Source organism: Malaclemys terrapin, chromosome 1 (genome assembly GCF_027887155.1).
Source record: "Malaclemys terrapin pileata isolate rMalTer1 chromosome 1, rMalTer1.hap1, whole genome shotgun sequence".
Taxonomy (NCBI): Eukaryota; Metazoa; Chordata; order Testudines; family Emydidae; genus Malaclemys; species Malaclemys terrapin.
Window position 1 is genome coordinate 243,456,339 of NC_071505.1, and position 12,837 is coordinate 243,469,175.

At 42.8% G+C, this 12,837-nt stretch overlaps 1 protein-coding gene across 3 annotated transcripts in view; it reads right to left on the reverse strand.

Annotated features, from left to right (window-relative positions):
- MCF2L (MCF.2 cell line derived transforming sequence like) overlaps window positions 1-12,837 on the reverse strand; it is a 269,080-nt gene that overhangs the window by 20,249 nt on the left and 235,994 nt on the right. For all 3 annotated transcript variants that reach the window (XM_054011206.1, XM_054011201.1, XM_054011212.1), the window contains exons 10-19: window positions 12,580-12,694; window positions 11,365-11,484; window positions 10,404-10,595; window positions 9,920-10,111; window positions 8,580-8,739; window positions 8,358-8,434; window positions 7,131-7,207; window positions 4,683-4,749; window positions 3,737-3,852; window positions 2,190-2,259 (exon numbers count right to left, since the gene is read on the reverse strand). In XM_054011206.1, the coding sequence (XP_053867181.1) occupies window positions 2,190-2,259; window positions 3,737-3,852; window positions 4,683-4,749; window positions 7,131-7,207; window positions 8,358-8,434; window positions 8,580-8,739; window positions 9,920-10,111; window positions 10,404-10,595; window positions 11,365-11,484; window positions 12,580-12,694 (1,186 nt within the window). The remainder of the gene's footprint in view (window positions 1-2,189; window positions 2,260-3,736; window positions 3,853-4,682; window positions 4,750-7,130; window positions 7,208-8,357; window positions 8,435-8,579; window positions 8,740-9,919; window positions 10,112-10,403; window positions 10,596-11,364; window positions 11,485-12,579; window positions 12,695-12,837) is intronic.

Here is a 12,837-nt window from a genome sequence, read left to right on the forward strand (position 1 = left end):
CAAGTTCTACTTTAGCCCTCTAAATAGAGTTTAAATGGGGCTTATGTGTTACATAGGCTTTATGCTGGCCCTCTGCAGAGTAGTGAGTTTCATTTTCTGACCAAAAGTGCTACCGGTTGTGAATATTATGAAAGCAAATGCAAGTTTTTATTTTCATGAATATTTGCGATTAGTTATTTTATTGTAGTATTTACCCAGCTCTACTCTCTTTTCTGTTTCTTTTCTATTTCCTCTGTGGAAACAGCTCAGTTTCCTTGCTGAGTTCATCCCAAGCCCAGTTTCTTTGAGGCAAGCATCTTGAATATCATGTTTGGGTTTAACTTTGTGAAGAAGCTAGTTTTTAAATCAAGCAAACCTATTCATATATATATTTTTTAAAAGCAACACTTATGGAGTCTAGCCCACTATTTCAGGAGCAAACGCTGGTGTTAAACAACTGCTTCAAGTCACATGTGTAACTATAATAGTGTTGAAAACATTCACCCAAATGGATCACTATGTTAGCTAACATTTCAATGCTTTAAAACTGGGGTGGGCAAACTTTTTGGCCCGAGGGCCACATTGGAATTGCAAAACTGTATGGAGGGCTGGGTAGGAAAGGTTGTGCCTCCCCCAAACAGCCTGGCCCCCGCCCCCTATCTGATCCCTCCCACTTTCCACCCCCTGACTGCCCCCTCTCAGAATCCCAGACCCATCCAAACCCTCCTGCTCCTTATCCCCTAACCGCCCCCTCCTGGGAACCCGCACCCCTCACCGCCCTCAGGACCCCGACCCGTATCCAAGCCCCCTGCTCCCAGTCCCCTGACCTCTATTCACACCCCCACCCCCTGATAGGCCCCCGGGACCCCACGCCTATCCACCCCCCCGTCCTGACCACCCCCAGAACTTCTACCCCAACTGCCCCTGCTCCCTGTCCCCTGACTGCCCCCTGGGACTCCCCGCCCTTTATCCAACCCGCCAGCCCCATTACCATGCCACTCAGAGCAGCATGTCTGGCAACCACGCCGCTCAGCCGGAGCCAGATACGCTGCCGTGTTGCTTGGCAGGAGCGTGCAACCCCGTCGCCCAGAGCACTGCCTGCACAGCGGTGTAGCTGTGTGTGTGTGTGCGGGGGGGGGGGGGGGGGGGCAGCAGGGGAGGGGCCAGGGGGTAGCCTCCCTAGCCAGGAGCTCAAGGGCGGGGCAAAACAGTCCTACAGGCCGCATGTGGTCCACAGGCCATAGTTTGCCCACCTCTGTTTTAAAAGGTATGTTGGCTCATCCAGTGTAGCAGTTAATGGGTCATTCAATTCTGACCTCTGAGTTTAAGAATTTGCATCGATTTTAAAAATGGATACTTGTCCTCATTTACAAAGAAAAATACTATTGTAAAAAACCCTCACAAATGAATTATAAAGTATTAATAGCTGCAGCAAACAATGGCCCAACTTTAGTCTTGGCATGAACAGGTGCACTCAGTACATTACAATGGCATTGCGCCTATTTTTATGTAACCCCTTTAGAGGGGAGTGCTCCTGAAACACCACAACGGGTCTCTAATGGACTGGCTCATTGACTATAGCATCTAAAGCCCATTTATGTTCTCTTCACTATGAGGGGTTTCCTTGGGTGGCACCCTTATAGGTGAACCAAGAACTCTGAGGAGAAAACGGAGAAGGCTGCAGCCGGACCTCAGAGCTGGGTTACATTTACAAGGCCTGAATTTGACCCTATGACTTCCCTACGAGGGAGTATCATCACAGTCTCAGTTCCAGAATGATAAATGACATTAAAAGACAACAAGGACCACTCCTGACTCCCTCCCACCACCCAACCCCCTGCCCCAGCTCTGATCTCCTTCCTGCCCTCCAAACCCCTCAGTCCCAGGAGCACGCTCCTGCACCTCCAACCGCACATCCCCAGCCCCACCCCAGAACCTGACCCCCAGCCGGAGCCCTAACCATCCTCCCCCTCACCCCCCACACCCAACCCCTTGCCCCTGCCCCCTCCCTCACCCTGAACTCCTCATTTCTGGCCCCACCCAAGAGTCTGCACCCCCAGCTGGAGCCCTCACCCCCTCCCAAACCCGAATTCCAAATTTCGTGAACATTCATGGCCCACCATAAAATTTCCATACCCAGATGTGGCCCTTGGGACAAAAAGTTTGCCCACCCCTGATCTAGTAAAACGCACTGTATACATGATACATACCCTTTCCAGAAAACACCTTCCCACCAGCTCTGGGTATTCTATGTAATTTTCTAGTTCTTTCAAGAATATTCTACAAAGAAGATAACTTTGTTAGGTCATATGACAAAATATCCTAAATAAAAAAAAAAAAAAAAAACAGTTGTAATAACTTCGATTTCCTTAGGCTTTCTCCACAGAATTCATTTTCTAAACTTTAGGGAACATCAGAGCTGTAATATTGTACAGGTTGAACCTCTCTATTCCAGCACTTCCTGGTCTGGCAAAATCCATGGTCCGGCATAGGTGCCGATTCTGGGGGTGCTCCGGGGCTGGAGCAGTCACAAGGAAAAATTAGTGGGTGCAGAGCATCCACCAGCACCCCTATGGAGACCCGCTGGCACTCTCCATTGACCTCCCATGGTTCGGCAAATTCTCTGGTTCGGCACCGGTCAGGTCCTGAGGGTGCCCGACTAGAGAGGTTCAACCTGTACTACAAAACTAAACATGCTCACCCAAATCATTATTTGAAAGGGACACGAAATTTAAAAATTACATTTCTGAAATTTTTGTTTAACCTACTGTTAGAAATGGTACAGAAGATTACTATAACTGAACGGGATTGGAGAAAAATGTTTTCCGTTTGTTTACTTTGTGCATCTGGCAGCATTTTGTGCTATTTCCTCTAAGATAGTTTCACATTTTGTGTGGACTTTTCACCCAAAAAGAGTGAAAAAAAACATTTAAAGAAATAGAAAACTGACTGTAAAACCACATACATTGGCCCAAAGACAAGTATAGTATGTGAAACTACTTTTAAAAAAAGCCTAACTAGATCACACGTTGGCAATTTTCCAATCAAAATTGTTGGCCAAATCCTACATGAATGTAACAATTGTCCTTCATCCTTAACTTTTTGGAATTATACTTTTATCTTTCCTACACCAGTTCCAATTCTGCCCGGTGGGGGAAGATCTTCTAAACAGTAACCATTAATTCAAACTCCTGTGAAAGGTCAATTTCCCTAATAGAGAGTGTAAATTCAGCAGCCACCACCATATAGAAGAATATCAAGGCTGGGATAAAATGGTTAGTGGCTGAGGCAAGAAGTTAATACTTAGTGGAAAGAAAAAAAGACCCATATCCAGGGATCGGTCATGTTATTATGGAGTGATGACAGTAACTTTGTAATAGTTGCAAGACAATTTCTATTATATTTGAAACTGTTTAACTTCCTCCATTAATTGGGTGAGTGAACGGACAGACTGCACACAGCAAAGCACTGGTTGTTTTATGCTTTTTGCAGATATTAGATAGCTTCACAAAGCTCAATGCAAGGTTCCTTGTCTCCCTTAGGTACTTTGCCTTCTTTTTCCTATGCAATATGGATTTAAATGCATCAGATACTGCAGAAGGACTAAATCAGCGTCCTTTAATATGATTAAAAAAAATCCGAGACCCCCTCCCTCACCCAAGCAGTACTACGTAAAATGGTATAACATATAACTGAAAACATTCATTCTCTTACCCTCACCCACCCACAGCTTCTTTGATTGAACACAAACACTAACCTGTTGTGAAAATGATAAATTTCTTCCATATTCCCAAACAAAATATCCTTCTTATTTAGGAGCCCTGGTGAAATGAGATGCATCATTAAAGGGTTGTCCATCTCTGCCGCATACCCCTGTGACATGGAGAGAGGCAGATTAATTAGTTCCAACACCTGTCTCCCTTCCACAAATCAGTCTGCTAGCAGCCGATAACAAAGAAGATTTCTGCATCAATTATGTAATATTAGCACTTGCAACATTGCTCTTCTTGAGTGCCATTAAAATGAATGCTCAGAAGGATTGTACACACACGAATGTCTCTAAAGAGTTAATTTGAAGAATTACTGAATGTCCTTGTTAAATAAAAATGCAACTAAGTTTACACAATCACCGCATTCAAGGCAAAGCTAGCATATTTCCACATCATTTATTCGTATGTAATTTGCAATTTTTTTTGTAACTCTTTGAAACTATCAGTTGAAATGTATAAAACTAGCTATAGTGTCTATGCAACCTTAAGCACAGATATTTCAGATGACTGTTCTTGCTCATCCACATTTATAACGCTACTGCAGGTAACAAAAATCATTGCAGATCCTGTCCTTTAGTATTTTAAACACATCAAGAAATGCATGCAAAGTTGTTTTAAGTCTGACTTTCAAATGTAGACATTATCCACTGGGCATGATGAGCCACATTCTCTGGTCTGATCACCTAACATAGCTCAGGAGGGGAGAATGCAAAGGTGGCTTTAGACCATCACTGCTATTCCCTAAGCCCTGGGGACACTGGGGCAGTCCTCCCAAAATGATTTCTAGATAGATAATATATAAGGCAAACAAGTTTTTTTTTGTATTGTACATTTGCTAGAATTTATTAATTTAAGGATAAACTACTGGATAAAACTTAAGGATAAATTCCTCAGAGGAGTAGCTCCAACAGATATATGGATAAATAGACTTACCTCAAGAACACAAAGAAGTTCTTCCACATATGCTCGTTCAGTTTCAATAAGTTCATTAATTACATGGCTGTTAACAGAGATAATTAAGAAAGGACTGTTAATTTCACAGACTAATGAATCTCTTTATAAAATTCCTTAACCTATATTACAGACACAATTAATGCTGAATATAAATATCATATATTTGCATATCCATATTTTATGTCAAAATGTCTTTCCTAAAAATGGGAAGGGTGGTGGATGCTGTTTAAATCAGAAAATTATATACTGAGGCAGCCGATTGTGACATCAAATGCTTTAAGCCTGGGTTCTGCTTCATTTTCAAGTGCTGCAGGAGCTGGAGTTAGAGCTACAATGTGCTACTGAAGATAGATTTTTACATTTTAAATTCAGTTGGTCATCTGATATTCAAGCCGTTTTATGCATCAGTATTTATGGCATATGATGAAGAAATATCATGCCATGTCTCTGTCACATTTGTTTTCCACAGTTAACATGGATTTCTTTCCCTCACCATGGTTTTGGGTGGGTGAAGTGTCGCATGCTCATGAACACATGGAACTAACAGTGATGGCTAGAGACAGCTAGAGTGAAGGATTTTTCAGATAGGTGAGCCACTACATTTCAGTCTGCAAACCCTGCTATGCCAATCCCAGATCTGTACTGGACCAAGATTACTAATTTTGGAATTCATATGGTGGTTCTGTGATGTGGACAAAGGAATACTAGGGACTTTCCCAACATAGAGTTTAAGGCCAGAAGGGACTGACAGATCAAATAGTCTGACCTTCTGTATATCAAATGGCCACTAACATCACACCCAACAACCAAAACTAGAACAAAGCACCACAGCCGGTAGGAGACCAAACCATTAGGTCAGGCAGAAAATGGGGAGAAATTCTTTCGTGATCCCACATATGCTCAGCACGTGAGCAAGAACTAGCCCGCCAAGCCCCTGAGAGAATTCTCAGTACCACCTCAGAGCATAGGCCCACGCAATCCAGTGTCCTGTCTCCAGCAGTGGCCATCTCTAATCTTTCAGGGGAAGGAGAAAACCCCCCGCACCAGAATACACTCATTTTCAGTGGCACTCTCACTGCCTGGGCCTGGCCACTGGTCTGGGGGGGGGGGGCTCTGCATTTTAATTTAATTTTAAATGAAGCTTCTTAAACATTTTTAAAACCTTATTTACTTTACATACAACAATAGTTTAGTTATATATTATAGACTTATAGAAAGAGACCTTCTAGAAATGTTAAAATGTATTACTGGCACGCAAAACTTTAAATTAGAGTGAATAAATGAAGACTTGGCACACCACTTCTGAAAGGTTGCTGACCCCTACTCTATACCTATCTGAACTGAAACTTTAAAATCCTCTTTCACTAATGCATTTATCATGGAAAGTTGGCCTGGAGGAAGTGAAATTAGATACATGGTACAACCAAAATACAATCTGCAGACTAAAAATGGGAAAAATATTGTCCAATGTATACCACAGAGCACAACTGATTCACTTCCACTAGCTTAGATTACCTTCCATGAGAAGTACCCCTCAAAGTCTGGAGCAGGGATTGGCAATCTTTGGCGCGCGGCTCGCCAGGGTAAGCACCCTGGTGGGCTGGGCCGGTTTATTTACCCGCCACGTCTGCAGGTTCGGCCGATCGCGGCTCCCACTGGCTGTGGTTTGCCGTTCCAGGCAAATGGAGGCTGCAGGAAGACGCGGCCAGCACATCCCTTGGCCCACGCCGCTTCCCGCAGTCCCCATTGGCCTGGGACGGCGAACCATGGCCAGTGGGAGCCATGATTGGCTGAACCTGCGGACGCGGCAGGTAAACAAACCGTCCCGGCCTGCCACGTGCTTTCCCTGGCGGGCCACGTGCCAAAGGTTGCCGATCCCTGGTCTGGAGGCTTGATTCAGAGAAACACATGAAAGCTCAGACGCTTCTCTGAATCGTAACCAAATGTAAAATTAAACAGTTTTCTTAAGGTTCACTTTTCAAAAGTTACAGCATCGTCTTAATATCTGTTGATTTAATCTTGTCATAAACATGGGGATACTTAGACAATCCCAGCAAGTTGCAGTCTTGCGCCAGTGGAGAAGACAACTGCAATGGGGGAGGGGGAGAGGGTCATGTTCAATGTGCAGTCGAAGGTATGCTTTTACAGAAGGTTTATACAGCTGATTGAAGGAAGCAGAGCACAAAACCAACCACGAAGGAGGTTGGAAGATACAATTTTGAGGAGTTTACGAAGTCTAAATCCTCCCATATCACTCTTGCTGAAGGAAAAAGACTTGTAAGGGACCATGCAAGATGGAAGTTCATTTTATGCATCCCTATGGCTATATCATAGTCATGTGAATCTGCTGAACCAAATGGTAATGGTAGACCTTGATCGGTCCAATCAGAACAACATGCTGGCTGTTGTATACCAAGCTGTACCCACCTTCGTAACACAGCTAGATTTTCTTCATCATCCATCACAGATCCACCTCTGCTTTGACGGATTTCACTCATTTCACTCTGGAACACAACGTGAAAAAGTATGTCAGAGGGAAAATAGGAAAATGTACTTCCAGTCTATTTGCTATACCATTGACATATGGATCTGTTCTTTTATTTACAAGAAAGGCTGCAACTATTAACAATGAAGGTAACTAGGAGGCAAATTCAAGGGCAAAAGAATGAAAGTTTATCAGATGGTCTCTGGGAACATCAGAACATTTGGATAAATGGGGTATCCCACAAAAGAGGAAGCCAGCCCACCAGCTTAGAAAGGTTCTGCTTTTGCTTTTCTTCCCAGCAAAAATGATCTCAGGGCAATGGTATAACCCTAGAGCAGAGGTTCTCAAACTGTGGTCCATGGACCACCAGTGGTCCATAAGCTTCATTCAGGTGGTCTGCAGACAGCTTCCTCTAAGGTGCACACCTGGGCGGCCGCACAAAAGAGAATGAAGAGCCACCCACCTAATTAGTGGAGCCGCACAAGCATGGCTCCGCTAATTAGGTGCCTGGCCCCTGAGAAGATGCACATGTAAGGTGAGGTGGTGGCCTTGGGGGTAATAAGGGGTAGGTGGGAGGGAGCAGTGGGGTGAGAAGAGGGGGTGGGGGGAATTTGGGACATGCAGGGCTGTGGTGGCCAGAGAAAGAGGTGACTTTCCCCAGCTCCAGGGCTGCGGCTGCCGGAGAGAGACGGCCCTGCTTCCCAGCCTCAGCTCTGTGGGTGCTGTGGCGGGAGAGAAAGGGCACATCCATCATATTAGAAAGGTAAGACTATTGATATTAAAATATGAGTTGTGTGCTTTTATTTGTAGACCAAAAAACGTTAATTATTATTAAGTTTGTTTTTTATATAGTGCTTTTATCCAAAGCACTTTACAATAGTTAGCTAATGGTACAAACAACATTTGGAAAAGAGCATTAAGTGGTCCACCGAGACTCAGCAATTTCCAGGTGGTCTGCGAAAAAAAAAGTTTGAGAACCATTTCCCCAGAAGACAAAATGGAACTCTATTTTAACCACAACTTGATTTACCAGAGCTCTTTTGTCTGGAGCTCTCTGTATTTCTTTGAGTTTTGTTACTTCACAAAGCACTATGACTTTCTCTAGTTCTCTGTGTGTGCACACGCGTGCACTGGAGACAATGATCAAGATGAAACAAATTCAGAATTACTTTTAGTCTTCTGTAGTTCATTCTCCGGAGCATGTTATCGTCTGTGTTGGACACATAGTCAGAGCCTCTTCGAAGACCTGGTACAGAATCAAACAGCAGCTGTTAAACTGGAGCAGGTTTGACAGAGGTCTTTTGTATAACCACAGACAATAGCTTAAATTCTCTTCAAGTTCATTGGCATAGTGCAGGAACCTGATTTAATAGCTTTTTGCAGCAATTTACCTGGAGAGACACAAGGAGATTTTACAAAGACTTCAGGTCTTGGTGCCACTGGCTGAACTGGACGGGTCTGCTTAGCTGCCAGTTTTTTAAGGCTCACTTGTCTCTTTTGAAACATTTCTTCCATGCTTTCCTGCTTTTGAAAAACTTTTTGCACATGTTCCTGTAGAAACAGCATAAAATTATCACGATTCTGAATAAGTCTACAAGTCATGCTGTCATTTATGGTACAATAACCTCCAATATGTGCAGCTTTTATACAGCATATAAAAAGGAACACGTAGAAATAATGTTCTAAACTTTAAAGAGAGAAATTCTTCCCTCATTCTAACTAAAATATAATTTATAATGCCAGACTGAGACATTTAGTTCCAATTACATTAATGTACATCAACATCAAAACATTTCACTGCTGACCAGGTTGTAAATTTAGGGAAATCAAATAAATAATGATTGATTCAAACTTCCACATTAAGGGTAAATGTTTCAAAAGTACGTAAGTAGCGTATGAGTCAAAGTTCCTATTTTTAAAACAGACTTTAGCACTTAGGAGCCTAATCATCATTGAAAATCAGTGGAACTTAGCCTCTTAAGTGCCAGAGTCACTTTTGAAAATGGGACCTATACTTCTATGTCACTTAAGGATTTAGGACAACTTAATTACATTACATAATAGAATAGCAAAGAATGGTAAGAGACACACATGAAAGTGACATTGCATTTAGAACAATTCATTTTTCTAAAGAGCATACCTATGTCATAGAATCAGTATTTGCTAATATGCAACACACCACAAGAACTCATTTGATAGAATATCTTTTGAACACGACTATCCAAGAAACTAGGGCCACTGCTACATCTCCTGATGTCTTTGGCAGCAAACCAGAGGCAGGAGTTGGGGGGTGGGGGGTGGGATGGGACAATCAAGCTGGAGACATGTTTGTCTTGTGACTCCCAATCACATCCACTGGTGCACAGTGCCCTGGAAGAGGTAGAACTGCTAACCATCCTACATTAAAGCTGTCATAGCGGGTGGCCTTGGCTGCTGCAGGGGAAGTTTTTAAAGGGGAAGACCATCCCTTCCTCCTCCATACCCCAATAAATAAAAGCAGTCCTGGGTCCACATAAAAGTAGGGCTGGGCTAGAGCAATACTGGTGCTGCAGTTCCCAGCGGCCCCCCCCAGTGCTGCTCCCAGCTACTGCAGGTGGAGTTGGTGAGTAGAATGAGCAATCAGGCTCAAAGTGCTATATGGTTTACTATTAACATCAGCCCTGCAAAAAACCAAATCTAAAATTAACAGCAACTGTAAATATATGTGCACATGCATAAATCCTAAGGGTACCATTAGGTCCTGGTTGAGAATGGGTTCATATAGTTGGTAAACTTTATTCGGTTCCTTGATTTTATTGTCTGCCCCCGTGTCCAAGAATTTCTCAATCTCCTGTAAAGCTGATTCTGCTCCGTCCTGGGACTGGCATTTGTCTACAGGCTGTGACGCTAGAAGGTAAATGCCTTCATCACACCACCTCATGGACTGGAAACACACAGGAAACGAAAACAGGAAAGAACACACATCAGTGGAAACACTCAAGTGAATGGTTAGCAGAATACACTTCACACATTTACAAAATGTTCAGCTATGTGAAGGGGGGGAAGTCAGATTTCTGATTTTTTTTTTCTCTCTATTAGCAAATGCCCCTTTTACACTGGAAACATTCTTCCTCTACTGGTCATTATTTACTTCTCAAACATATGGGGTCATCACATGTTTGCAATATTATTAGCAAGTGAGATGGGAAGCAGAACTATTTCATATAAAAACTTACCTTCTCCAATAGACTATGCAGTTCTAGAGATTTGTTAAGAAGACCTCTCCTCTTTTCTGTCTCTGTAGCAAACGCATCACAGAGATGATGGAGCTCATTGCACTTTGGAAGAATGGAGTCCACAGCATAGTGGTTGTTTTGAACAAGCTGGTCACCTTGAGAAGCTAGCACCCTAGCTTTTTCTAAGGATTCCTAAGAAAGCAAAACATTTTAAAAATACTAGATTTAGTTAGAACGTTCGGGGTTAACATTCTTTAAAAAGCTCCCAAAATAAAACTCAAACACGTATTCTGCTATGGAAAAGTGCATTTATTTGCTATGCAAATAATTTCATTTATTAAATTGTTAACTGTTGCATTGTCTAATAAATAAAGGTGTTTTCCTGTCTTTCCAGATGTCCAAATACTTTGGTGCTCCTCTTCAATATAGTATCTGTGTGCTTCACAAACATGAATGGATTTAATCTCACAAACCCTGTGCAGTCAGAAATACTATCATTATGTTACAGATAGGGAGCTGAGGCACAGACCGATTAAATGACTTGTTCAAAGTCACACATGAAAGCTGTGACAGAGCCAGGAATCAAACCCACATCTCCTGAATCCAGACCAGTGACTTAACCACAAGGCTTTATAATGGTTATCCATATGTACATAACTATATAACTATTCCACTACAAAATATACATAAGAAAACTGAAAAAAATGTTCTCCATCTGTGTGTCCACAAATGTTTGCCAGTCACATTTTTAATTTTTTTTGATAGCCTTATCAGTTCTAAATTTTAATGACACTGGTTGTTTTAGTCATTGGGAGGAAAAGACACTCATTCTATCCAGTTCTGAGTTTTGGCTCTGGGTCATAAAATATATTCAGTAACTAATTCCTGCGCTTTTTTCTTTTTTCCAAAAAGCAAAAATATACTGTAGACTAAGAAATATGAAGAAATTACAAGAACATACACGTGATTTTTCTTCAAAGTTGGCAAGCTCCTTCAGAATGTGCTCCACATGTGAAACGCTGTTTCCCACATCTGTGAAAGCAGATAACCTCTCGGACGCTATACTCAAAGCTGCTTTGATCTGAAATGAGAGACAACAGTATATCCAAGAGGGTGATTTCGTTTGCCTCAGTAATAAGACTAGTGCTATACAGCCAGCATCATCTGCTGCTACATGACAACTGGTTTGTAAGGAACCACTGAATAGCTGTGCCCATTGGTCAGTGGAGATTAGAACACTGCAAGGGGAATACACTTTGTCTTTAGAGAGAAGCATTCAAGCCAACGAGGCTCCTACTTATATCATTCCCTAGTGACCTGATGAAGAGCTCTGTGCATCTCAAAAGCTTGTTTCTTTCACCAACAGACATTGGTCCAATAAAAGATACTACCACACCCACCTTGCCTCTCTCAAACCCTGGGACCAACATGGCTGCAACAAGACTGCAAACATCACACCCTAATGGTAATCCCTGAACAGAAGTGAAAGTAAGCCAGTACACCATGCTGGACCAGACTGGCTGGTGATTTAAAGGGCCTGAGGCTCCCTGCAGCAGCGTCAGAGCCCCGGGCCCTTTAAAGCCCCACCCAAGCCCTGCTGCCAGAGCCCTGGAGTAGCGGTGGCAGGGCTCCCATGGTGATTAAAGGGCCCGGAGTGCCGCTGTGGTAGCGGAGGGAGCCCTGGGCCCTTTAAATCACCCGAGTCCCAGGGCTCCCAGCTGCCTCTGCAGCTGAGAGCTCTGGGGGGTGATTTAAAGCCCTGGGACCTTTAAATCTTAATTTAAAGGGCCCAGGGAATTTAAAGGCCCCGCCTCTTCTGGTTGAGGCCACACCTCTTCCAGCCGAGGCCACACCCCCTGCACAGGACTCCAGAGTACCGGTAAATCCTTTAAGTTACTTTTACCTCTGTCCCTGAAGTATCACTGACAGTAATTGACTGCCCAGAGGGTACATAATGTGATAGTGGAATGTAAGACCAAGGCAAGTACAAGAAAAAAGTTTGAAAGAAAACTTTCAGTTGCATGTGAAAGATGCATAAATAGGTAAGGGAAAAAATACACTGCCTTAAGGATTAGAGGGTGTTGAGTGTAAATAATCTGGGAAGTGTTTTTGGATCCTTTGGGAATGAAGGAGGTGACATAAATGTAAAATATTAAAACACCATCAAGAAACTCACCTCTCTAAAAGTTTGTTCAAAATTCCGAAGCTGTACACACTGCTCAAGCTTTTGTTGATGTTTAGCCCAAAATTCATCAAAGGCAATCTCTGTTTCATCTAATTGAGCCAGAAGCCTAAAAGAAAGTTCAGGATTAAAGTGATGGTTACAGTCTAAGAAACAATAGCATCTTTTAATGGACAACTCAAAGCCTACCTTTAAGTAATCTTTTTCTAAGCAATCTGATGGACTATTGTTAGCAGTAGAGTAGCCAGTGTT